Genomic DNA, 27,416 nt, shown 5'->3' on the forward strand with positions numbered 1-27,416 from the left:
CATAAATAAAATGTTGGGTGATACGATTAAAGCAGATTAAAAAAAGGTATTAAAGAAATGCTGCAAAACAATTTTTAGAAAGAAAATTAAATCACCCAATAGCTCAAAACAGAGACAGTCAAGTCTTTCAGAGGAAAAAAGTACCTGAAGCCAAGAGATTTATGAATGCCATACTAGAGACACATAATGAGTACCATCCATAGAGATATAGCAATTACATTTTAATGAAGTATTCATTCTGAACTTGTCCTTTTCTACAATGATTCTACAGTAAATGAAAAAGTTTTAATTGAACCTAAGGCAATCAAAAAATGAGTTATTTTTCAAAACTATCATTTTGTCAGACAATACAGGGATCCGGTGCTTTAAAAATGACGTTTTAAGCTTTGAAAATGGAAGCCCCCTTTCTGTCTTCAGCCATCCTACTTGAAGCAAACTATCACTGTATCTTTAAAAGGAATAAGGGAATGGATAAGGTTATTTTATATATTTTCTCTTCAACCATTGTTTTAACAACAATTTAAAAAGCTAAGCAATACTTTCATACAGTAGAGGTGTTCTATATTAGTAAATGTTAAAGAGCAGCTTCAATCTTCCCCTAAAAAAAAAAAATATTCAGCAGCTACAAATACTATAGCTGCTGACTTTCAATATAAGTACACTCATCTGTCCAGGGATCCAGCTTTATCCTCACTCGAGCAGATTCTTCAATGGGCTTTGGGCCCAGGCGCCGGCATCTTAACTAAAGGAAACAGATTGTGAAGCCTTGTGGCTACACAGCTGGCTTCCCACTTTGTATGCACGAGACCATTTGTAAATGGTTCCGCAGTCTTCTGGGACCTGTGATGTGTCTCAGAAGGCTGCAGGTGAAGGGGGGTGGGGGTTAACTACCGCAATTATTGCCTAGGAGATCCAGACGGAAGTGGGTACCTGGTTACCCCCCACAAAAAAAATGTGCCAAATGTTAAAGAGGAGGGGGGAGGAGGCAAACAAGTGGAACTTCCCCTTTTGGACGAAGTTCTGCTCTAAGTAATATGTATAAGATTTCATTTATTTTATTTAACTTTAAGAATAAGATTTTTATGAATTTTCCATAAGAAAGGTACTGGCTAGCATTAAAATTAAGGCAAATGCAGAAATGTTAACAGACTTCTCTCCAAGTTTTAATTTATTTTTAATTGGGTAAATATTGCATATAAAAATGTCATAATGAACCCAGGAGGTGGCAAGCATGGAGTTTTGAAAAGAAAAGACCCCCTAGCAACCTGTGAAATATATGATAAGAATGAAAAAAAAACTAATTCAAATTTTTCAAATTGTAAAAAAAAAAATAATAAAGACAGCAATTCAAAATGCCGTAAACTACAAAAAAAAAAATCTTGCTCCTTTTAACCATTTTACCTCATACACCTGTTCAACATCTATGGACCAGAACAAGTTTTACATTTCTGCTATGGACCTGTTTATTTGGTGATAACTTTGCATTACATAAGATAACAATACATACAGGTGAAACTCGAAAAATTAGAATATCGTGCAAAAGTTCAGTTATTTCAGTAATGCAACTTAAAAGGTGAAACTAATTTATGAGATGGACTCATTCCATGCAAAGCAAGATAGTTCAAGCTGTGATTTGTCATAGTTGTGATGATTATGGCTTACAGCTCCTGAAAACCCCAAATTCGCAATCTCAGAAAAATAGAATATTACATGCAATCAATAAAACAAGGATTGTACATAGAATAATATCGGACCTCTGAAAAGTATAAGCATGCATATGTACTCAGTATTTGGTTTGGGCCCCTTTTGCAGCAATTACTGCCTCAATGCGGCGTGGCATGGAAGCTATCAGCCTGCGGCACTGCTGAGGTGTTATGGAAGACCAGGATGCTTCAATAGCGGTCTTCAGCTCTTCTGCATTGTTCGGTCTCATGTCTCTCATCTTTCTCTTCGCAATGCCCCATAGATTCTCTATGGGGTTCAGGTCAGGCGAGTTTGCTGGCCAATCAAGCACAGTAATCCCACGGTCATTGAACCAGGTTTTGGTGTTTTTGGCAGTGTGGGCAGGTGCCAAGTCCTGCTGGAAAATGAAGTCAGCATTCCCATAAAGCTTGTCTGCGGAAGGAAGCATGAAGTGCTCCAAAATCTCCTGATAGACGGCTGCGTTGCACCTGGACTTAATGAAGCACAGTGGACCAACACCAGCAGATGATATGGTTCCCCAAATCAACACAGACTGTGGAAACTTCACACTGGACTTGAAGCACCTTGCAGTGTGTGCCTCTCCATTCTTCCTCCATACTCTGGGTCCTTGGTTTCCAAATGAAATGCAAAAGTTGTTCTCATCAGAAAAGAGGACTTTGGACCACTGAGCAACAGACCAGGTCTGTTTTTCTTTAGCCCACGTAAGACGCTTCTGACGTTGTTTGTTGTTCAGGAGCGGCTTGACAAGAGGAATACGACATTTGAAGCCCATGTCCAGGATCCATCTGTGTGTGGTGGCTCTTGATGCACTGACTCCAGCCTCAGTCCACTCCTTGTGAAAGTCCCCAACACTTTTGAATGGCCTTTTACTGACAATCCTCTCCAGGCTGCAGTCATCCCTGCTGCTTGTGCACCTTTTCCCTCCACACTTTTCCCTTCCACATAACTTTCTATTAATGTGTTTTGATACAGCACTTTGGAAACATCCAACTTCTTTTGCAATTACCTTACGGAGGGTGTTAATGATGGTTTTCTGCACAACTGTCAGGTCAGCAGTTTTTTTTCATGATTATGATTCCTACTGAACCAGACTGAGAGACCATTTAAAGGCTCAGGAACCCTTTGCAGGTGTTATGGCCTAATTAGCTGATTAGATTGGGACACTTTGAGCCTAGAATATTGCACCTTTTTTTTACAATATTCTAATTTTCTGAGATTGTGGTTTTGGGGTTTTCATGAGCTGTAAGCCATAATCATCACAATTATGACAAATCACGGCTTGAACTATCTTGCTTTGCATGTAATGAGTCTATCTCATATATTAGTTTCATCTTTTAAGTTGCATTACTGAAATAAATGAACTTTTGCACGATATTCTAATTTTTTGAGTTTCACCTGTATATTGTGTTTTAAAGGACAAACAAGGCCTTTTCATGGTATGTTCTTGCAACAATAAATTTTTTTTCAACCCTTAGACCATAAAACAAAACTAAACAAAATGCACACTCTTTTTTGAGCAGTCAAAAAGTTAAATACATTGTGTTACTGTACACAAAAAAGTGTGCATTTTATTCTGTAATTTGTCCTTTTTAAAATGGCACTAAAATTATGATTAGGATTCTGGATCAAAGCACTTTACAATTGCAAATTACATATTTCCTTATTAATGTTGGCATCACAAATGTTTAACAATGCCACTAAGCTTTGGTTAAAGGACAACATTGGATTACCTTAAATAACAAAGGAATGTGACTTTATGGACAAGCCAGTGCCCCCTCCTTGCAGGAATGTGTGATTACAAATTGACCAAGTCCTTAAAAAGGTCATATTGTAGCTTGCGAGGGGAGTTTGCAAGGGGCTGTCCATAGTCTATATACTACAGTTGTAGCTGGAAATATTTTGTCTGTTCTCAGAGCTGCGTTAAGCAAGCGTCTGTGGTCACATGTGTACCATGACATATAATTGGAGGGATCCATGGTGGAAGCAGCATCTTTAGTTAAGTATTCTTGTTATATTAATATTTATCTATATCTGTCATTACTTGTAATAAATGTTTTACTTATAAGTGTTTGTGAGATCTCTCTTTGCACATATCGAATACAACCCCAAATCCATAAAAAAACAGGGATAAGCAGAGGAAAAATTTTATGAAGAAAAAAAGGTTCTCTTTACTTGTCAGGTTGCTTTAATTGAATCACATGCAGACCCAAGTTCATTCCTTTGATCTGAAGATGAATGAACAGAATAGATACAAATGTATCTTTCTATATTCCCATCTCAGTGGTAGTATTTTTAAACACTGGTTCAGACTGCTTTTTTGGACATGATACACACATCCTGTGTACAATGTTTTGTGGGCATGTGTAGTACAACCAAAATCTGTAACTAGTTAAATATGCTGGATGTAAGAAAAGCTGCAATGGTCTAACAATGTTTTTGAAATAACTAAAAAACACCATTTACCACATTACCTGTTCCTTGCAGCTGGAAAAAAAATTCACCCACCTCCTTCACTTTATAATAAAGTCCTACAACACTATAGGAGTGGTACTTTGATGATTTAGAGCAGCTCTGCTAGAATGTGCCAAGGAGGAGGAGTGGCCATAACCAAGTTAAAATTTTTGTGATGCTAGCAGGGGCAGACTGACCATTTGGAAACTCGGGCACTGCCAGTGGGGCCGGGGTCAGTAGGGGGCCCCATGAAATGCCCCTGGTACCTTTTTCATAGGCTTTTTTGAGTTTGGGCAAGGACACAGGGGTCCCATGATCCCCTATTGCCCGGGGGCCCCATGAGTTGTCAGTCCGCCCCTGGATGCTAGCATACAGAGGAATGTGGACACTGCACATCACACTCATAGACAGGTTGTAGTTTGCAGCACTTAAGAGCAGTTTTTAGCAGGCCTTTTAGGAATAAAAGGAATATATGGAAACATATCACATTTTTATAATTTTGTATATAGTACACAGCTTTTGAGAGCCGATCATGACAGTTCATGCGAAATTATCCGAAGGGACAAAACACCAAAATTGTTCTCATACAATACCAGAGCAAACAAATTTTCATTTAATCAGTACAGTATTCATCCAAAAAAAAAAATCAAGTGACCAAGACCAAGTATGCTAATAATGAAAGAATACATTACATTAGTTACCTCTTAATTTTCGATATGAGACTAGCATGCAAAAAACAGACGATCATTTGTCCTATCTTCTCATAGTGTGTATTAGGCTTTAGATTCAATATGAAGTGAGAAATCAAACAGACAACAATCAGTCCTACAACTTCCCTCTGGGAAAGGAAAGGTCCCTTACAGGTAGAAATGCCGTTCTTCAATCCAACAAGGGACTAAATGTCCATTTTGCAGGCTGAGATAGGAGGAGAGCTTGTAGGAACAAAAATATACCAGTTGCTGAGTTCTGGGTATAAAGTTTAGCTTAAAGCTGAACTCTTGAGCCGCTGGCTTTAGCGCTCCGGACCGACTGCAATGTATCGGGGGTTCCATACGCGGGACAGGAGTTTAAGCTGAGCCTCTTTGCGGACGATGCCCTCTTGACCCTTACTAATCCTCTGACGACGCTTCCTAATTTGCAGGCAATTCTTGAGCGCTTTTCCTTGATCTCGGTCTACGTATTAATTTGGATAAAACCGTTGCTCTCAATATTACTTTGGCTTCAGATTTGGTTTCACGCCTACAATCCCATTTCCCTTACCGGTGGGCTTCCTCTTCTCTTGAATACTTGGGCATTCGCTTGACCCCCACCTATGACTCCCTTTTTGCTGCAAATTATTATCCTCTGCTTAGCTCCTTATCTTCTCCTATGCATTCCTGGCAATTTCCGCACCTGTCTTGGATAGGACGGGTTCACTCAGTGAAAATGACCATCTTGCCGAAATTGTTATATTATTTTCGCACCCTCCCAGTGCGGGTTCCCCCTCATTTTCTTCGGTTGCTTCAGGCGAAGTTTATGCGTTTTATCTGGGCCAATAAGCATCCCAGAGTTTCTAGAAATACGCTCTTTGCTCATAGACTCCAAGGTGGTCTTGGGGTACCCAATGTAACTAAGTATTATCAGGCGAGCCAAATTGCCCCGCTGTCTATGTTGCACGCTTCCTCCGACGTTCCTCTCTGGGTCCTGCTGGAACTACCTAATTGTGCCCCTATCGCACTATCGACACTTCTATGGCTTCCCCCTGCCCTGCGTCCTACGGCGCTGAGTCCGATGTTGCTCCATGGCCTACGAGTCTGGGACTCAGTACGTTACTCCAGTGGTCTGATGTCGCCTTTCTTGCCCTTGCTTCCAATCGTTAATAACCCTCTTTTCCCGCCGGGTCTAGATCACCCGAGGGCATTTTCTTGGTGGGTGGCTCATGGTTTCTCACAGGTGCAACACTTTTTGATTTTTCGGTCCTTTCCCACCTGGAATGTCCTCCGGGAGTCTCGGGATGTTCCCCCAGCGGAATTTTTTCGGTACCTTCAGTTGCGGCACTGGCTACTCTCGCTGAGGGCCACTTCTGCTTTCCCATATCAGAAATCTGCCTTTGAACGGCTTTGCCAGCAGCGTCCGGGCGCCCCGGGCCTTATCTCCCTTCTTTACGCAGCTTTGAACAGATGCTCGTCGCACACTTCTCTTTCATATGTAGTTCAGAGGGAACGCGACCTGGGAGTGGCTGTGGATCCGGAGGACTGGAATAAAGCCTGGTCACTCATAGCTAAATGTTCGTTTAATACGACCACGCTGGAAGCAGCCTATAAGGTATTGTTTCGTTGGTATTGGGTGCCGACTCGTTTGGCCCAGGCTAACCCTGCCTGTAGTGATCGATGTTTTCGGGGTTGTGGCCATCGTGGCGATGTACTGCATATCTGGTGGTCATGCCCGAGGTTGGTTCGTTTTTGGTCTCGTATGTTTGGCCTCCTTTTCACTTTGTTTCATCTCTCCATACGCCGGGATGCTCGGTATGCTTTGCTTCATTGCCCCATACCGGGCCTCTTGGCTCGTCAGCAGCGGTTGGCTTCCTATTTGTTTTTATCGGCCACTAGGACAATTGCCCAGGCCTGGAAGAGTCCGTTTGTACTTTTTCAGGGGGTGCGGGATCGTATGACTACTATGATGCTCAATGAACAGATGTCGAGTATATGCAACGACTCTCAACATAAATTTTTGACAATATGGGAGCCGTGGTTGCAATATGCCTTTCCCACGCTCCCCCCTGCCAGTATAGGGAGGTGAAGGAGTTTTGTATTGGCGCTCATGGACCCTTGCTCTTTGGTGTGTGTTTTTTTTGTTTTGTTTTTGTTTTTTTTCTCTCTTTCTTTCTTCTCTGCTTTTCTTCTTTCCTTTTCTGTTTGTTTTGATGTGACAGTGGACAGCTGTCTTTAGGTGCGATAATCTGGGTTTCACTGATGTTATTGTAACCTATGTGCCATTGATAGCCCCTACGTGGGCATACGTTTTGCCTTATTGGAATTAGAGCGTTGTCTGCTCTATTATGCATTTTCTATCGGTGCAATTGATAGCCCCTGCGTGGGCGTGTTTTGTTGCCTCTGTTTTATACTGTTTAAAATTAATAAAAACCATTGAAATACAAAGCTGAACTCTACCCCTACCTTCAAGTCTTCCACAGTTGTACAGTTCCTCCTGCATTGAAATTGCTTACTCTGTTTTCATTGCACACTGTAAACTTCTCAAAGTGTTCATTAGAAGCTGAAGCAAGCAAGATAGAACCAAGCTCATTTCCTGGCTGGAGGACATACAGCATTATCTAGCCCCTTTCTCCCCAGACTTACTGCCTGAAACAAAGAACTTTTTCAGTAAGTGCATAAAATGCCTGTTGACTTGCCAAAAATTCAGTGTCCTTGCAATTTTCTGTGAGTTGAAAGGATATATTAAACAATGTTATCAGCATTCCAAGCAGTCTTCTGTACACTACCCATTCCCCAGTAGGCCAAGTAAGAGAGATGAATAAAGGAAGACATCCTTAACCCTGTTAAACCAAGTTAGTAAGTTAGTGCTTTAAATGGGCAGGTGGTACTTCCTGATGCTGCCGCATTTTGGCTGCACAGTGCTGTTGTCATTGGGAGCCCCATCTACCAGCTCCAGAACAATAGTAGATGACCATGAAGCTGTCCGTAACAACAGTCACAGTTCTGAGAGCACTGATGAAGAGCACCCCAATAAAAGACAGTGATGCATACAATGCCTTGAAAAAGTATTCATACCCCTTGAAAGTTTCCGCATTTTGTCATGTTACAACCAAAAACGTAAATGTATTTTATTGGGATTTTATGTAATAGACCAACACAAAGTGGCACATAATTGTGAAGTGGAACGATAAACGTTTTCCAAAATGGTTTACAAATAAATATCTGAAGGCATGCATTTGTATTCATCACCCCTGAGTCAATGCTTTTTAGGACCACCTTTCGCTGCAATTACAGCTGCAAGTCTTTTTGGGTATGTCTCTACCAGCTTTGCACATCTAGAGTGTGACATTTTTGCCCATTTTTCTTTGCAAAATAGCTCACGCTCTGTCAGATTGGATGGAGAGCATCTGTGAACAGCAATTTGCAAGTCTTGTCACAGATTCTCAGTTGGATTTAGATCTGGACTTTGACTGGGCGAATCTAACACATGAATATGCTTTGATCTAAACCATTCCATTGTAGCTCTGGCTGTATGTTTAGGGTTGTTGTCTTGCTGGAAAGTGAACCTCCACCCCAGTCTCAAGTGTTTTGCAGACTCTCACATGTTTTCTTCTAAGATTGCCCTGTATTTGGCTCCATCCATCTTCCCATCAACTCTGACCAGCTTTCCTGTCCCTGCTGAAGAAAAGCATCCCCACAACATGATGCTGCCACCACCATGTTTCACGGTGGGGATGGTGTGTTCAGGGTGATTTGCAGTGTTAGTTTTCTGCCACACATAGCATTTTGCTTTTAGGTCAAAAAGTTCAATTTTGGTCTCATCTGACCAAAGCACCTTCTTCCACATGTTTGCTGTGTCCCCCACATGGCTTCTGGCAAATTCCAAACGGAACTTCTTATGGCTCTCTTTCAACAATGGCTTTCTTCTTGCCACTCTTCTATAAAGGCCAGATTTGTGGAGTGCACAACTAATAGTTGTCCTGTAGACAGATTCTCCCACCTGACCTGTCGATTTCTGCAGCTCTTCCGGAGTTACCATGGGCCTCTTGGCTGCTACTCTGATTAATGCTCTCCTTGCCCGGCCTGCCAGTTTTGGTGGACAGCCATGTCTTGGTAGATTTGCAGTTGTGCCATACTCTTTCCATTTTTTTTTATGATGGATTGAACAGTGCTCCGTGAGATGTTCAAAGCTTAGAATATTTTTTTTTTATAACCTAACCCGGATTTAAACTTCTCCACAACTTTATCCCTGACCTGTCTGGTGTGTTCTGTGGCCTCCATGATGCGGTTTGGTCACTGATGTTCTCTAACAAACCTCTGAGGGCTTCACAGAACAGCTGCATTTACAATGAAATTAAATTACAGTAATAAAATACATCTCCATTTTTGGTTGTAACATGACAAAATGTGGAAAATTTTAAGGGGTATGAATACTTTTTCAAGGCACTGTATATGCGGCAGATAGGTGTTAAGGTCCACCTGTTCTTCAGCAGCATGTTGCTGTCATAACAGGGTTAAAGTCCAGCCTGGCTGACAACCAAGGCTCCCTGCATAAAAACACTGGAGTGAAGCACCATAGCTATGCAGGGACATGAGGTGTGTTACTCACTGGATTACCAAGTGAAAATAAAAGAAATAAAAACCTACAAAAAGAATACTACAGCAACCTCATCTAAGGACCAGTAAGTTGAAATATAACATGTATATTACATTTGGTTTTTGGGGTTTAGATAAAGTGTATATAAATGCATTTTGAAGATTTGGAATCTTTGGATTTGGAACTCATGAACCTCCCCAGCAAGGACACAGACCGCAAAACACAAACAAAAAAAAAAAACCCTAACAGTGCTTCTAACACTTCCACACTATCTGAGACTAAATTTAAAGGTGCTAAATAAACTAAAAATTTAAAAATATAAAATATGCATCCCCACCACTTTGTAAACTGTAAAAAAGAATAATTCTTTATGCCTGCTATAGTAAAATTCAGACATCTTTTTATAAATAAAGCATCAAACCTAAATTATGTCACTAAGATTTCCCTGAATTCTTGCACCAGCAATCAGCTCTCGCCTTGCAGCACTATGCAGAGGCCAAGTTAAATTGGGCCTGTTGTGTGAATGTAAAATTGGCACCTCCTTCAATCTAAGCTGATGCTTTGAGCAAAACATGAACCCTGTTGTATCTACTTAACAAGGCCAAAGGCATTATCCTAAATTGAGATGTCTGATTTCTAAGATACAGGCACAGCATGTAACATCATGGGGATGCAACATTTCACACATCACAGGGACCGTGCTGAAAGACGGCAATGCAGTTCCATTTTCTATGATCAATATTTTCAGAACAGAAGCAGATGGGCATGAAGCGGCTTACGAAACAAAATAAAAATACAACCCTTTATCCCTAACTTGTACAGTACACACCTAGTACATTTTAGAAGTAGGCAAAGCCCACTATCGCTTTATGCCCCCCCCCCCCCCGTGCTATGAAAAACGCTGGCTGCAGTTGCTCCAACAGGGCCTATTTGAAGACAATTATTCTTGGTTTGTTTTGACATCACTGTCTTGGAAGCAGCATGGGGTCAACTCACTTGGAATAATTCTAACTTGTGTAAATGTAAATTTTACAGGTCCCTCCTGAGCAGTTACGGGTATAAAGACAAAATAGGGTTCATATAAGCAAACATCAGGTGCAATGTGCTCTATAGCTTAGTGAGAATCTGACAGATTCTCTTTAAAGCAAAAATGGATGTGAAAACAATAAAATGTTGCTTCACACACAACCTTCTTTCTTACCCAGAATCCTGCAGCAATGGGCTTGGTCTGAAGGAGTTAAGAGACAAAATGGCTCATTCTCTTTACTCTTAAGTCCCTGGATGGATCTTTCAGCAACATCTGCCGTGTATCATGGAGTAATCCTCCTTGCCTCCTTCCTCGCCAACTACTGCCATTCTGGGTTACCCTAATCTCTAAAGTGGACAATAACCATTAAAGCCCTACCTGGTGCTGGCGAGGATTAGAGGGCCGCAGGCTTTTTATTCGATGGGATTTAACAGAAGATACAAGGAGAGGAGGGGAGAAAACAAGCTCCCCAAGACATAATCCAGCAGACTCAAAGTGACCCAATTCTTTTAGCGTAAGAAGTACTTGTCAGATTTCGGCTGAGGCGAGATACAGTCAAGTGTGGAACCACTCAGAGACCAGCAGCGGTGGCGCCTTTCACACCAATAAGTGTGTTTGTGAGACAGCGACTTAAAGACTTAACCCTTTCCAAGACAAGAAATATTACAAACAAGAACTTAATCCTGATAGAAGCATTAAAATCCAACTGTGAAAAACAAGCTGTTTTTACTGTTGTCCTCATATCACAAACTGCCAGATGCATGTGCAAATTTTGCTCTTTTATGCAACCACTTCCCTTTCTCAGCACTTTAGAAAAAGGCAGCTCAAACCAAGAAAAGGGAGCTCTTTAGAAGCCAGTCAGATAATTTCTGATCATTTTCAGGGTTTTAAAGCATATCTGCAGGCATGTCTGGGGAGAAGGTCACATGTCCTCCATATCAGGAAGTACAAAGTATTTCAACTGTTTTCACTTTTTCTCCAACATATATCAGCAGACAATTTACTTTAAAAGCATGGAACATTTTTTTGGTCGTTTCAACTTTGTGGCTTCCCAGGTAACACCTCTGCCTGGTCATTTGACTCAACACAACCAACTGTGTCCAATAAGTGTCAGTTGACCCAGCATGTTGCAGATGTGTATCACAAAAATATCCAAATCCTTTGGCAGATAAAACTATTCTTTATTTCTCAATAAAAAAATTGGATTGAATGAGCAGAAAAAAAAGAACACAAACTTCTGTGGTCAATTAAAAAAAAAAAAAAAAAAAAAAGGAAACCAGGATTTGTTTCAGAATGTTGGTGGAAGCAATAAATTTTAAACATGAAAGTGTGTGTTGCTAGAATCAGACAAGTCAGAGTAATAAATCATATTTGATATCTTTAAAAACAGGGGCCAGAACTGCAAACACACTGACCTGCATGTGCATATTTTATACCATTTACAGATATCATACACATACACACAAATTTCCCTTCATCAACGTATAAATGTGTTTTACCCTTAGTGCTCATTAACCCAAGCCTGCATAATTCCACTGCTTGGTATCCATTTAATTATTGACCTCCAACTCTGAGGTGGCACCTTTAGAGGCGTCCCCCATAATTCAGCCCATCAGCAGTATGTCGATAGGAATAGCTTAGACTGTTGCTCCAAATGGCTTTCTGTGTAATCCATGAATAACAGTATTTCTAAAATCAAATAATGAGGAAGGGGGTAAAGAGAGTGACCTGCAGTCAATTACGGTGCTGTATATCACCGGAAACAAAGTGCAATAAGTTTCACCACCATCCCTCAATACTCACAATTCATGACCTTTCACCAGATATTTGGAGGAACTGGTGACACTTGCGGGGGAGGAAAGGCTATGAGAGATGGGACAATTTTACTATGTTTTTTTTTTTTTAACTAAATTTCCTTTTGATACTTGTTTGATTCAAGTTACATTTTTAAATATTTGCCATTAAAAGAAAAGTCACCTTCTTCTGTAGAGCCAATATACATCAGAAAGAAAAAAAAAGAAAAAAAAAAAGAAAAAAAAAAAAAAAGGGAACCCCCCCCCCCCCCAAAAAAAAAACATGACTACTGCACGTTAAAGCACAGCAGTGTGCTTTATAAATGTGCATCTGCAATGGTCAGCAGAATGAAATAAAACAGTCTGGGAGCTTATGCAATGTACATTAGCAAGGCCACTTGGTAAAAGCACGGTCACTCTATAACAGAAAGTGTCTAATGGCACTCCATGGCAGAACTGGCAGGAATTACTATAATACTGAATTTGACTTTTGAAATGAGAGGAAAAACTCGCACAGAAAGAACACCAAATGTGAACCAGCAAGAAGCTAATCATCCAGAACCCCCCAAAAAAGTAGAACAATAAATTCCCAACTGGGAACAACCTGATGTGGTCAACAGAAGAAAAAACACTGGGGATAACACCCAAAAGGAGTATGTTTCAAACGGAACCTAACACAGAGGATATGCCCAAGTAAGAAAGCCCAGTCCATCTACATGGGAAGATCCATGGCCTAACATCTCTACCTCTTTAAGGGAATAAAACAGCAAGACAAAGCTGTCTAGCCAGGCGCTCATTGAGCGATGTACACCAAAGAAAGTATGGAAGAGATATGTATGCAACACCATGGCCTAGAGAAGTCAGGGGTCTCTGAAACAGAATGACTGAGGCCAAGATTTGTTTCATGATGGTACTCAAAGTCAGATATTGATCCCAGCCAGACTGGAGGATGGAGAGAATAAGTGCCACAGAGTGCTTTCAAAGATAAACCAAACAAAACAGTATCTCCAGTTGCAGTGGTAGACTACAAGATTTTGATTTCCTAACCTTCAAGAGGGTAGGGATGATAGAGTCTGATCTGCCCTGTCTATCAGAACTGTGGCTTTCACAACCATGCTGTTAAAGGCAGCGACTAGGAAAACTGGCCCTTGGAACAGAAGATCCAGGCCATCCAGTATATACGATCAATGTCCTTCGGAGCCAATTCAGTGTGGTAAGAATCGCCGGAATACACTTCATCTCAATTCTGCAGAACAGACAAAATAGGAGAATCTGGAGGAGGGGAAAGGAGTAATTTAGGATGAATTGACTGCATGGGGTCACCAGAATGTCCAATGCGAAGGCTCAAGGTTCCCTTGTCCTGGCGACAAACCTGTCTTGATTTTGTTGAATCTGAATGTCAGAAGATCTACAATGAGGATCCCCCACCTGTGGCAAATGGCATGAAACACCTCCAGACGGAGAGCTCATCACCAGATCCAAATGCTAATGACTTCAAAAGTCTGTCTGCCAATATTTTGTCTGTAGTCAGCAGACAGGGTCAGAATGTGCTGTTCTGCCCAACAGAGAATCAAGTCCCCTTCCTTTTGAGCAGCACAATTCATGGTGTCTCTCTGAAGGTTGATGTAGGCCATGGCACTGCCTGAATGGATTCTTGCCAGGTTTCCTCTCAATCGAGGAGTCCCAGGTTGGAAGAACATCTAATCACTTTGAGTTTCAGATGGTTGATGGGAAGGTGGGCCTGCTCCAAAGACCAAGTCTCCTATACTGAGAGGGCATCCAGGACTAGGCCTTATTTTGATAGGCTGGAATTTTTTCAAAAGAACTTTCCCAATCTTTGGAGAAAATGGCTTCCCTCACTCTAGAGCTGGGTTGTAAATTACTAGGGAGAGTCTGGCCTTGGAGGTCAGACACATGGGGACCAAAGACTGTAACACACTGCTGGAAGATCGAGATGTCATAGTCAGAAGTAAAACTGGCCATATTTCACAGCCTTTAAAAGGAGGAATCCATTAGACTCAAGACTCTCATGCAGGCACAAAGTGAAGGATTCCCCTGGGTCCAAAATGATCAGGAATAAGAGTGGAGAGACAGCTTGTTCTAAGTTGGAAAAATTCTGGACAGGACCATGTCTAACATCAGGCCAATGAAGTCCAATTAGTGAGATAAATCCAGAGCAGGGGCGGACTAACCATTTGGGCATTGCCAAGGGCCCAGGGTCAGTAGGGGGCCTGATGAGAGGCTCACTGGGAACAATTCACTAGGCGGCATCTTACCACATCCGAGCATGGGATATGATACTGCATAGCATTTTAAAAAAAAATGTTTGAATTCACCAAAAAACGTTACTAAAATACCACATGAGTTATTTTGTCCACTCATGCAGTATTTTAGTAGTGAAAACCATGTGTTAATGTTTCAGCTGTCAGTGGGGTTCCCCAGTGACCGCATCGGGTCTGGTATGGATTTTGAGGGGAACCCCGACGCCAAAGTTAAAAAAAAATGAGGTGGGGGTCCCCCCCAAAATCCATACCAAGCCCTTGCCCCCCCCCCCTTTCCTGACCTGCCTGGCTGCATGCACGGATATGTGTCTGGTATGGATCTTGGAGGGGACCAAATGCCTTTCTTTTTTTAAAATTTCGGCGTGGGGGTTTCCATCAAAACCCATACCAGACCCGAAGGTCTTGGTATGAATGGAGGGGGGACCCCACAACGTTGGTTTATTTTTTTTATTATTTTTAATGCCCCTTCTATGCAGCTGAGCTGCAACCTGTAGGTGGGGTGTTGTGTGGGTGTGGCTTGAGTGTAGGTGGAGACACAGGGGGCAATATTATCTCTTATTGCCCAGGGACCCCATGAGTTGTCAGTCCGCCCCTGGTCCAGAGATGATTTTCTCAGGTTGAGCGTCAAACCAAAGCTCTACAAAATCTGCACTGTCTGTTGGCTAATCGGAACAGGGAGGACTAATTTTAACAGGAGATTATCCAGGTAACACACAACATAAATCCCCTAAGCATGGAGCAAAAAATCAATGGGCACGTGAAAACACCAGAGGGGAGGGCGACAAATTGGTAATGCTGATGACCCAATGTAAAACAGATAGCGCTGATGAAGTGGAAAGATGGAAATGTGCAAGTAACAATCCAAGATGTCTACTGAAGCTAGAAAATCCCCTGGAGGAAGAGAGGCAAAGAATGACCTTAAAATTCCATGCAGATCTTTTGTACCTGCAGGTACAATTTGTGAGTCTTTAATAACATAATGGACCAGAATCCTCCATTTGGTTTGGGAAAAGTAGAAACCTTGAAAGAGTTCTGTTGGTATTGGGTAATGACCACCTGAGATGAGAGCTACTGGACTGCAGTCAGAAGATCTGCAGGCTGGGAACTTTAGTGACAAAAGGAACATTTCCTAACCTAAGGAGTAGAAGATCTACTGGTGGAGGCACTAGTCTTTTTTTTTTTTGGAAAGAACAGCCTTATTCCCTGTAATCTCCTTGATGTATTTATCCAAGGAAGTATTCAACTAAAAAGGGTAAATGCTCAAGTAGCTTTTGGAATGGGAGCTCAGCTAACCAGCATTTAAGTCAAAATATCCTGCAATATGAACTGAGAGAACACTCACCCTGGGTCCGCCAAGCCATTCACACAGTAGTGTAAGGTCATAGAAAAAAGCTCTAGCTTTTTATCCACCACACGGACTGTGAGGGTCTTGTTAAAGACAAGAAATGGTAAGATCTACCACATGGTCTATGAAGCACCCTGCAGCTAACTCCACACACTGCCCCATGTGCTACGAGGGGTGCCTACAGTAGGATCCAGTGCATTCCAGCAACATTACAGGGTGGCTTCACTTCTTCAATCCAGATGCAGGTAGAATTCCCCAGGTTAACAGCTGAGGTGTCAACCAATCCAGCAGCTGCAGTGGAACCATAACAGAGAGAGAGCTAAAACCTCCATAGGAAGAAAGTGAGCTTCTCTCAGAGAGAAGTCAACAATCAACTAAGGATACTAATAAGCTGCTGAACAGCCAAGAAGGGAGAACCGTTCCCCATTGAAGAGGTCCCATGAGGTCTTCTGGACATACTATTAGCAGAGAATACCAGCAGCATTGGGCTAAAGTTCTCTACCCACCGGCAATCCAGGTGGGCAAAAGGCCCTCTCAGTGCAGGCGCTATAGATTTGGCAGAGTCACGTTCCAAGGCAACTTTTTTCAGAAGGACCTCTGAGTGGGGCTAGCATGCTTAGCATTGTCCAGCATAGAAGTAAGGCAAACTTCCCTGTCATAGAGGCAACCAACTCCTTCCTGGTGTTCAAGGCACTGCAACACCTAGATGATGTCCAATGGAACCCAAAGCTTAGTCAAGGTGGGGGTCCTCAACGTGAACATAATAGTCCTAGGTATATGGTTACTTCAAATTAAATGCACCAGGAATGGAAGCATGAGACTATCACAGTCACCTGAAGGCCCTGAAGGATGATGGCAGGGACTAACTGCTCCACAGAGATTAAGACCAGAGCCCCGCTCAGACCCCAAACCCATGACCACAGGGAAAGGAGCTTAAGGAAGCTAGGAAAGAACCAGCATGGGGAAGGAAAAAGGATGAACGCTGACTGACAATGCAGCAAAAGGTAGGCTGTTTTAGGGGCGGCTTAAACTGTCACTAAAAGCAGCATTTTTTTTAGTTTTGGATAGAGTAAAGAGGGATTAGACTGCTTATTCGCTTTTATTGCAGTCTGTGCCCCCATTAGGGAGATTCACTGCCTCTAGTTGTCCTGTTTACCATGATCATCGAAAGTAAAATAAATTCCCACATTTTGGGTTGACAGAGCAGTAATAGAGGGGACATCTTCCAATGGGGACACTAGTTCTGGTGACACCCTGGAATTCCCTCTCAATGTTTTGGCTACAGGAAATGAAGGGGAATCCCCGCAATGGGATACAGATTACAGGGATTACCCTTCCTTGCGCTATCCAAAAAAAAAAAAAGTTTTACCTTAGGTGACGATTTAAATAAGACCAACGCACTTACTGGTGATAGGTGACTGCCAATGCTGAGGCCTAAAGATACCCGACTCTGCTACATCATCCAGGAGTCAGTTACCTCAGAAATGTGCTAATTATAAGGATCAATAAAGCTTTACAGAAGGATGCCAGGAGAGGTTACCAAGCTGAACAAATCATCTATAAGGCCTGTTCATGGCTTAGAGACAGCAAGCCTTCAAGAAGGGAGAAGGGACACCAACGGAGCAAAGCTCTATAACCTGAATGGCATAAGGGCATAAGAATAGCAGAGAACTCAGATAGAATACTGAAGGTTCAGAAACACATGCAAAGTGATAAGGAGCAACTGAAGGGGGCACCAGAAGTACAGAGGGACCTTCCAGGATGCACAAACAGCCAATACCTGAAGACGTGGGGTGTAACTAATAGACCTAAGATCATTTCCATCCTCCACTGTATGTGACCCTTTACCTCCTCACTCTGAGTATGACTAGTACATTATAATGATATGTTCTATCTAGTGCACCATTACCAAGCGCCATGTTTTAACCGTTTCAGCTCCGGAAAGTTTTACCACCTTCGTGACCAGGGCATTTTTTTGCTATTCGGCACTGTGCTGCTCTAACCGATAATTGGTCAGTCATCCAACGCTGTACACAAATTACATTTACATGATTTTTTTCACACAAACAGAGCTTTCTTTTGGTGGTATATGATCACCACTAGGTTATTTTTTATTTTATAAACGAAAAAAGGAAGCCATGTGACCAATGGCGCAATGCGTCAAAAGGAGCCGGTGAGTGCGATGCGGAGTTTGCTACTGGTTATCTTGATACACTGCGCAATAATTTTAAACCCATGTGAGTGCAACTTTAACCTAAATAAATGGTTTTAACGCTCTGTATGTTTTGTGCTATAAGTATGTCCCTATCATATGTTTGAGTGATGCTGGGAGAGGAGGCAGCAGGAGCTGGCCTCTTAAAGGGACCTTATGTAAGAAGTGGCCACTAATAGCTGGATGGTGGATCCGCAAGGATTTCATATCTAAAAAGGCATTTGACCTATTTTTATAGGCCAATATTTAAGGTGAGCGAGCACTGCATCTAATGGCTGAATGGTGGCATATTACACCTAACAATGGGCGTACCCTTGATGACGTGCGTATGCACGAAAAGCATTGGGTGGAGCCTACATGCTGACGTCACGCCGCCGGGTCCGTGCTTCGGAACGGTGGCCATCTTGGTATGTGGCACACTTAATGTTTTGCTGTTTTCCATGTGGAATGCATTTATGCATACTTTTAAATTAATACTACACTATATACACCGTTTTCTAGGCTCCATGTGGTGAGCATTCCCTTTCAGGATGTAATGGACCAACAGATGTTGGAGAGCGGATAATACAGATCTCTTGTTATATTTGCTACCTAACAAGTAGCCTTCTGGTGAGTGCATAGTGGTGGTGGATTGCACATTGGACTCCAGAGCACTGTGTGGAATCTAACACGATTTGCTGTGTTTATTAGTGTCACATCACTGATATACAGATTCATACTGGTTGTACTGAAATATATGTATATTTAATTTATACTTTTTTTTTTTTTTTACACATTTTATTTCGTATGTTTTATGCGCTGCACCTCACATATACAGTGAGGAACAGAAGTATTTGAACACTCTGCGATTTTGCAAGTTCTCCCACTTAGAAAGCATATTCCCACTCTGAGAGACAGAATTAAAAAAAAAAATTCAGGAAATCACATTGTATGATTTTTAAAGAATTTATTTGGTCTTGCACATCTGAACATTGGTATTTGAACACCTGAGAAAATCAGTGTTAATATTTGGTACAGAAGTCTTTGTTTGCAATTACAGAGGTCAAACGTTTCCTGTAGTTCGTGACCAGGTTTGCACACACTGCAACAAGGATTTTGGCCCACTCCTCCACACAGATCTCCTCTAGATCTGTCAGGTTTCGGGGCTATCGCTGAGCAACAGAGTTTCAGCTCCCTCCAAAGATGTTCTATTGGATTTAGGTCTGGAGACTGGCTAGGCCACTCCAGAACCTTGATACGCTTCTTACGGAGCCACTCCTTGGTTATCCTGGCTGTGTGCTTTGGGTCGTTGTCATGTTGGAAGACCCAGCCACGACCCATCTTCAATGCTCTGACTGAGGGAAGGAGGTTGTTGCTCAAAATCTCACAATAAATGGCCCCATTCATCCTCTCCTTAATACAGTGCAGTCGTCCTGTCCCGTTCGCAGAAAAGCACCCCCAAAGCATGATGTTACCACCCCCATGACAGACTGACAGTCGTCTTTAGCCTCTTCCATTTTCTAACAATTGCTCCAACAGTTGATCTATTTTCACCAAGCTGCTTGGCAATTGCCCCGTAGCCCTTTCCAGCCTTGTGGAGGTCCACAATTTTGTCTCTGGCGTCTTTTGACAGCTCATTAGTCTTGCCCATGGTAGTAGTTGGCGTCTGACTGACTGTGGGGTGGACAGGTGTCTTTAAAGAGCTCAGACAGGCGCTACTAAGTTAGATTAATGAGTGGAGTAGAGGTGAACTTTTTAAAGGCACAGTAACAGGTCTTTGAGAGCCAGAATTCTTGCTGTTTCTTAGGTGTTCAAATACTTATGTTCAGCAGTGCAAGACAAATAAATTCTTTAAAAATCATACAATGTGATTTCCTGAATTTGTTTTTTAAATTCTGTCTCTCAGAGTGGGAATGCACCTACAATGTGAATTTCAGACCCCCTCCATGATTTCTAAGTGGGAGAACTTGCAAAATCGCAGGGTGTTCAAATACTTCTGTTCCTCGCTGTATGTTTGTTCATTGAGATCTGTTGTTACTATCTTTGGTGCTAGCTGCTCCTACTTGCTCACCATTTGCATTTTTGATATTGGATCTAACACCAAAGTCTATCACTGTTCGGAGTGATCGCTGTGGAAACCTTATGCACTGAAAATCACAAGTGGACATTTTTTCTGATAATGTTGTGTGATCTTGTTCAGAGGTATTTGGTGGACAAGAACATATAACACTTGATCTATTTGATTGGTTTGAAGCACTATTATAGTGTATGCATGCACTTTACTGCTTATTAGCTATATGTTTTAATACTTGTTATTGATAACACAAGTATACAATATAGAGGAATTAGATTCATTTTTATTTTCATTGTAAGGAGCAGTGCACCATTTTTTGTATGTGCATATATTTAGTTTTATTGGTGATTGAGTACACTGATTGGGTGGTTGCAGTAGTTCCACATCACATATTTAACATTGAATTCACCTATAGCAGCACATATGTCCAACAAAACAGGTTTTCTGCACTTATTAAAAAGATTAATCAAAACTTTTTCAATATTTAACAGACCAAAAGGGTGCAAATAAGAGATTATTAGAGTTTACATACTCTTTAATAGTCACCCGTATTATGAGAACCTACTGTAAACGGAGGGACAAAAAAAGAAAAAAGGCTAGAAGGCCTCTTGAAAAAAAATATGCAATAAACCATAACTACCTTCTATGGCTTGTAAACCTGCTCTACAGAACATTGCAATTAATGTGTAGGTGTTAATATCTCATAGAAACCAACTAAGAGACCATTTGCTATGGGTTACAGAAACGTGCATAGTGATAGGTCTCATTTTTTGGCCCCTATTTGCTCTCAGCAGCTCTCTCACTATGAGATGGGAATCCAAGTGTATCTCTTGAAACTCTTAAAGCTAAAGCTTAACATTTATACAGTAAAAATGCAAGTCCCCAGTGCCATCTGTTAAGGAAAAGGTAGGGCTGTTTAAAAACAAATTAATCCTCACCAGTATTAGCCAAGACTTCAGGCTGTGTGGCACCTTGCACGGTCAAACTGTGAAAGATTTTCCACAAGGAACAGGGATATCCTCTCAGCTGGGATCTGCTGCCTTGACAGCCCACCCATTGGATGTGGTTTGTGAGGAATATTCCAGAAATCTGTAAAATCACATCATTTTAATGTTGACGTGCACGTTCCGGTTTTTTTAAATTACATTTTATCACTACAGACAAGACACAGAATGTATTTTGTTCCACAAAACTCAGTGGCTATCCCACGGCATCCAGATTTCCAACCTTCTTTAGGCTTTGGGAAGCCATATTAGTGAACTTGTCACAATAACAACTGAGTTCTACCAATGATACTTTTAAAATTTTCACTAAAACCTGCTTGGATTGAGAAGAAGGGAATGCAACAAAAGCTTGTCCTGACAATTATAGTTTTAGTGCAAATATCAGTATCATAAAAACAGTACTATTTTTTTTTTTTTATTAACAGCATTAATGGCCTTAATAGCATTAATGGCCTCAGGGGCAGGAAGAGCGCCCCGTCACTGGCCTCAGGGGCAGGAAGAGCGCCCCGTCACTGGCCTCAGGGGCAGGAAGAGCGCCCCGTCACTGACCTCAGGGGCAGGAAGAGCGCCCGTCACTGGCCTCAGGGGCAGGAAGAGCGCCCCGTCACTGGCCTCAGGGGCAGGAAGAGCGCCCAGTCACTGGCCTTAGGGGCAGGAAGAGCGCCCCGTCACTGGCCTCAGGGGCAGGAAGAGCGCCCCGTCACTGGCGTCACATAGCTATTCAAAGGAGGCGAGCCAATTACTGGAATTGGGAGACAAGGATTCTCAGCAGTTTCGAATATATATAACAACGCTAGTCAGTTGGATTTTGCTCAGAAAACAGAAATCGTAACTTGCAGAAAGCTATATCTGCTTTCAGACAGAAATAATGTTTAAAAAGCGTAAAATACACATTCAAAATGGAAAACTACTGCATCGACAAAACTAAATTCACTATGGGGTACACAACACTAGCTGAGACCATCTGATCCAGTGTGCTGGTCTTCGGTATAGTGTTATGATTAGCTCAATCTCCATCTGGTCGATCTCCTTCTCAGGAGTAAGCTTGCCCCTCTACCACTTAGGCTTCATTATCACGTAAGGCTAGGGGACAATAAAACCAGGTGGTTAATCCATGGTTTTACTGCCTCTCAACCGCTTGCATGAACTTAGGTATGCAATCGCTCAAAGCTGTACACATCATGGCACTATGCTTGGCATCTGCACACAAAATTAAACAACATGGCGCATTTGGCGGGCACTACTGCTACCGAACAAGACCAGTCTATGGGGAAAAGCCACAACTGCTCTGCAACCGTGTGCAACACACTCAATTGCAGCATGGTAGTGCAACATTAAAGTGGTTTTCTATGCATGAAGGTAAAAATTCTTCTGTGTGTAGCAGTTCCCCCAGCTCCCTCAGTACTTACTTGAGCCTCATCATGATCCAGCGATGTGAATGACAGCCTCGGCTGTCCTGGGTCTCTGCCTGCTAATTGGCTGAGGCAGCAAGCGAGAGCCATTGGCTCCCGCTGCTGTCAATCACAGCCAGTCAGCCAATGAGGAGAGAGGGGGCGGGGCCAAACAGCAGCTTCATGTGTGAATAGACACACGGAGCAGCGGGTTCCCCCATAGCAAGTTGCTTGCTGTGGGGGCACCCAACAGACAGGAGCAGCCAGGAGAGCCTGCAGGAGACGTGAGAAGGAGGAGAATCCAGGCTGCTCTTTGCAAACAGTAGGTAAGTATAGACATGTTTGTTATTTTATAAAAAAAAAAAATCAATCTTTAGAATCGCTTTAACAGGTTGAACTAGGAATGAGGAGACATAATGGTAGGGGATCATAAGGTCGTCTGTTACGGGAGAATTGGTACCGTTCAACAAAATGTGTACGAATTGTTTTTCCAACTTCAGTTCAGTACACAATTGGTACTGTTGTGCAAAACTCTAATGAAGGGGGACCCTTTGAACCCCTGAACCACGCTGGCCTTTTATGATATGAGGAGTTTGAATAAAATAAAACCTGGACTTTACACATTCTTCTTCGACACTTAACCCCTTAGACACCCTATCCCCACTTGAGCAAGGAGTTAACTCTCTACATTGTTTAGGACCTGACTGAGAACAGCCACAAGGATTCCTTCATACTCACCCGCATTTTGTTGTTGACTAAATCCAAGATGGCATCATAAGGAATCTTGTCCAGAGGCATACTGACCAGCCACTCCTGGAGTGTTTCCAGCAACTTCATCACATGGAGGCGCCCTGGGAACAGCTGAAAGGCATTTTTTTAAGTACACAAGTAAACTCCACTTTTTTTAATATCATATCTAAGTACAATTTGTGTGTGCCTAATAAATCATCAAGGGAATATGGTTTATAGTTTCAACTATCTTTAAACAATTTTGTTCCAATGAATTGCTATTTTCTTGAACGCTGCTGTCTAAAAAAACTAGAGAAGGCACTTTATTTAGTTTTTTAGAGTAAAAGGACTGTGCATAGTATGGCAATCTAGATTTGCATGAAACATATACCAGTATAATTGCAACAAAAGGCTGCAAAGAACTGATGTCTCACTGCACGTGGAAGAAGAAGCACCTCCTTACAAGTCCTCCATGGTGAAACAAGTATACTGTCCACAACATGCAAATAAAAAGATGACCACCGCCCAAGTCTATAAGGACACAAACAGGCATCACATAGCCAATGAAGGGAAGAGAACAATGTTCTTGGACAACTTGCCAGCCAGCTTGCCAACAACCGAATTAACCTGTCTAACAGTATGCGTTTATAACAGGGGTTTAGTTAGAGGCACATGTATTTAATGGATAGATCAAAGGCAGGTGGACCTGAGAAGGCCCACTTCTCTTAAAGGCAAAGGAGTGCACAGGACCCTAGCATATAGCACAATGGCAGTCAGGGCATCCTAGTTCACCCACGTACCTAAACTCCAACATGCGAATAAAAAGATGGCCACATGTGGCTCTACTATGGGGGCTCTCAGAAATTGTAGAGTTAGGACCACAGATTATCAGGGTGCCGTGACGTGGCTCTGTGGCTTACATATGTATGTAACTAAACCCCTGTTACAAACGCATACTGTTAGACAGGTTAATTCGGTTGTTGACAAGCTGATTGGCAAGTTGTCCAAGAACATTGTTCTCTCCCCTTCATTCGCTACTGTCCACAACAACCAGAACTCACCCTATAAAAGTGGCAACTAAACTCTCATTAGCTGCTGAGTGAAACCAAAACCCCCTTTTTAATCCTGCTGTACAGATGTTACTTCAGCTAACAAAAAGAGCTCATAATTTTTGGAAATCCTACAAAAACACATACTAGGTAGATATACACAGCTTGGCACACACGGGCTGAATGTCGGCCAGTTCAGCAGGAACCAAACGACTTTCAGTCAGTGTTTAGTCGTCTATCTGATGGAAGCCAGTCTAATAACCGGCTTTTGTCGAATGGACATGCTGGAAGACTAGCATCCGATCAGTACTTGCAGCAAATGGCTGCGAGCACTGATCTGTGACTTCTGGCGGGGGAAGGGGGGTGGGCTTGGATAAGGGGAGCCTCCCTGCTATCAGAATTCAATAGAACAGTAGGATAGATCACCTTGAAAACATCGCTTGTATTGGTACAGAGATCTGTCAGTTCTATCAGTAGTCACAGGCTCTAAGGTGCAGTGAATAGTAGCGAACATTAGGATAACTGCAAAAGACGTTGCATCTCTACCATGCAACGTGATAAATTAAATGAGGCACTGAGACTTATCTACTAAAAGTATTAGAGTGTACTGCTTATCACAAATAATATGACAGGCAGATTTGTACTACAGTTGCTCTAAGAAATGATGGTGGGCAGAAATACTGAACTTGCTGCTCTGCTGGGTAACAAACATCACAAAAGACTTCACCCTATTGAATTCACAGACCATACAAGGCCTTTCTATCTATCCGTAACATATGAAAACATAAAAATAAAAATTTTTTTGTGGCAAAACAACTTGATTTCCTTTTCAGCTGGCTCTACTACAGTAACAGACACATTTCAGAACAGATATCAAAACAATAATACTGAATTGCGAATTTGGTGAAATGTGTTAAAAGTATTATTCATAGGGACTGTGGCAGCTTACTTTTCTTTTAAAATGTGGCCACATATTTATTAGATCATCTGCAATATGGTCAGTGCTCAAGAGAAGCAAAACATTCTAGCCAAGAAAGTGGAACAGGCATTGTTTTAAGCCACTATTATTTTCTAGCTTGGTAAGTAAACCAGTTTTAAAAACAGCCCTCTAAAAGGGGGAATAAAATGATTAGATATTCTAAGATGTTGGGAAGTAGCCACAATTGTATCTTATGAGCTTGCTACTGTCATAACACACCAGTTGAAAGTCCTACCTTATACAAGATGGTTATAAAGTCTTTAAATGTTTTCAGCTTCTCTCCCTCAAGTGTCTGGTGGGTGGCTAGTTCAACTCGCAATAGGTAATGCAACCCTGATTCCAGGTCAGCTGTGTACATCTTGGACCTAAATGAGGAAATCAAGAGTTAGTCAGGATACTTAGCTTACTCTGAAGAAAGAAATAAGATTTAAAAAGGACAGTTTTCTGTTCTGAAATCCTTGGAGTCCCGCTGTCACAATACAATGACACAGCTGGGAGGATTCCCACATTCACCTCAAATGTGTGGACGGGGGAATCGGTTCAGTTATTTTCTGCTGAACGTAGAAAAACTGAGCCTTGTATGGGCAGCTTAAAAAAGGTACATACTTGTCATACTCTTTCCAGGCAACATCCTGTTTATCATCCTCCTGGACCACCCTCGGTGGATAGTCAGAGTGTGCCCCTACTTTCTTCCTTACAGAAGGCAGAGCTTTTAGATGAGAGGAGAAGACAGATCGCAGAGGTTTCGCACTGAAAGAGGTTTAAAAAAACGACTATGAAAATTGTTATATTTTCAGAGAAAATCCACATTAACATACAGAAACAAAAAAAAAAAAAATTCAATATACATTTGTTGGTACACGTACAGCTCATTGCTTCACTCCTTTAGAAAAGTGATTCAATTCAAATCAATTGTCTCAAGTATACTTGCATGCCTTTGGCATTTCACAGAGTGAAGCAAAGAAAGTGTGAAAAGAGATAATTGCTTATTCTACAAAGATATTCTAGACAGATTTGTTGGTACCCCTAGAAAAGACTCTAAATAACTGGATCATATTGATTATTCAAACGATTTTCTGTAATAAGTATTACAAACATTTTCATGTTATTTGATGGACAAAAGTAGTAAGTCTGCTGTTTGGCATCATTATTTTCACTTCACAGAATATGGATTAGAGAATGCAGATAAGCATAGACCAGCATAGGCCAGATAAAGGATTGAAGACCATCTCCAAGCAACTTGATGTTCTTGTGAGTGAAGATGCAGATATTAAGGCGCAAGAGAGTGTGGCCATCTTCCATGAACATAGTTTCAAAAGTAAACGTGACCCCAGGAAAAACAGGATAGTTTAAGTGGCAAACAAAAAGTCAAGGAAAATATAAACAGATACAAGTTAAACTACAAGGTCAAAGTAAGTACATCAGTGTCTGATTGCACCATCCGTCACTTTATCCACATCAGGCTGAAAGAAGGAAGACCCAGGGGGGACTCAACTTTTGAAAAAAAAACAAAAAAAGCCAGACCAGGGTTTTCCAAGATGCATATGGAGAAGCCACAATGCTTCTAGGAGAATGTTCTTTGGGCAGGTGAGGCAAAACTGGAGCTTCTTGCAATGTCACATCAGTACATAAAATCTCAAGACTATCAAATACACTGCCCAACGTCAAAAAGTGGTCACATTTGCAGCTGAAGGACCCATGACATCAAAACACAATGGTAAAAGCACCCAAGAATGACTAAGGAGAAAAATATTGGACTATTCTGACATGCAGTCTGGAGAAGATACCCTTCAAACTCGGGTCAATTTGAGCAGTTTTCTGAAGAAAAGTAGACTAAACTATGTGTTGGCAGGTGCAGAAGTCTCATTGACAGCTACAGAAATCTCTATTTTTTTTTTTTGCTCTAAAGGTTGTGCAACAAATATTAGGTTAAAGTGATACTAAACCCACTGCCACAATTTACAATTTTTGCTTTATATCATGTTTAAATAGTATTACAGTCAGGTCCATAAATATTGGGGCATCAACACAATTCTAACATTTTTGGCTCTATACACCACCACAATGGATATGAAATTAAACGAACAAGATGTGCTTTAACTGCAGAC

General features: G+C 41.7%; 1 protein-coding gene across 1 annotated transcript in view; it reads right to left on the bottom strand.

The window, feature by feature from the left end:
- The window catches only part of QSOX2 (quiescin sulfhydryl oxidase 2), a 74,305-nt gene that overhangs the window by 14,884 nt on the left and 32,005 nt on the right, over positions 1-27,416 (bottom strand). Inside the window, exons 7-10 of the mRNA XM_089677028.1 lie at positions 25,915-26,058; positions 25,544-25,673; positions 23,290-23,412; positions 21,095-21,245 (exon numbers count right to left, since the gene is read on the bottom strand). Coding sequence (XP_089533154.1) covers positions 21,095-21,245; positions 23,290-23,412; positions 25,544-25,673; positions 25,915-26,058 — 548 coding nt within the window. The remainder of the gene's footprint in view (positions 1-21,094; positions 21,246-23,289; positions 23,413-25,543; positions 25,674-25,914; positions 26,059-27,416) is intronic.

Source organism: Staurois parvus, unplaced genomic scaffold (assembly GCF_062004578.1).
Source record: "Staurois parvus isolate SC_StPar_1 unplaced genomic scaffold, SC_StPar_1.0 ptg000176l, whole genome shotgun sequence".
Classification (NCBI taxonomy): domain Eukaryota; kingdom Metazoa; phylum Chordata; class Amphibia; order Anura; family Ranidae; genus Staurois; species Staurois parvus.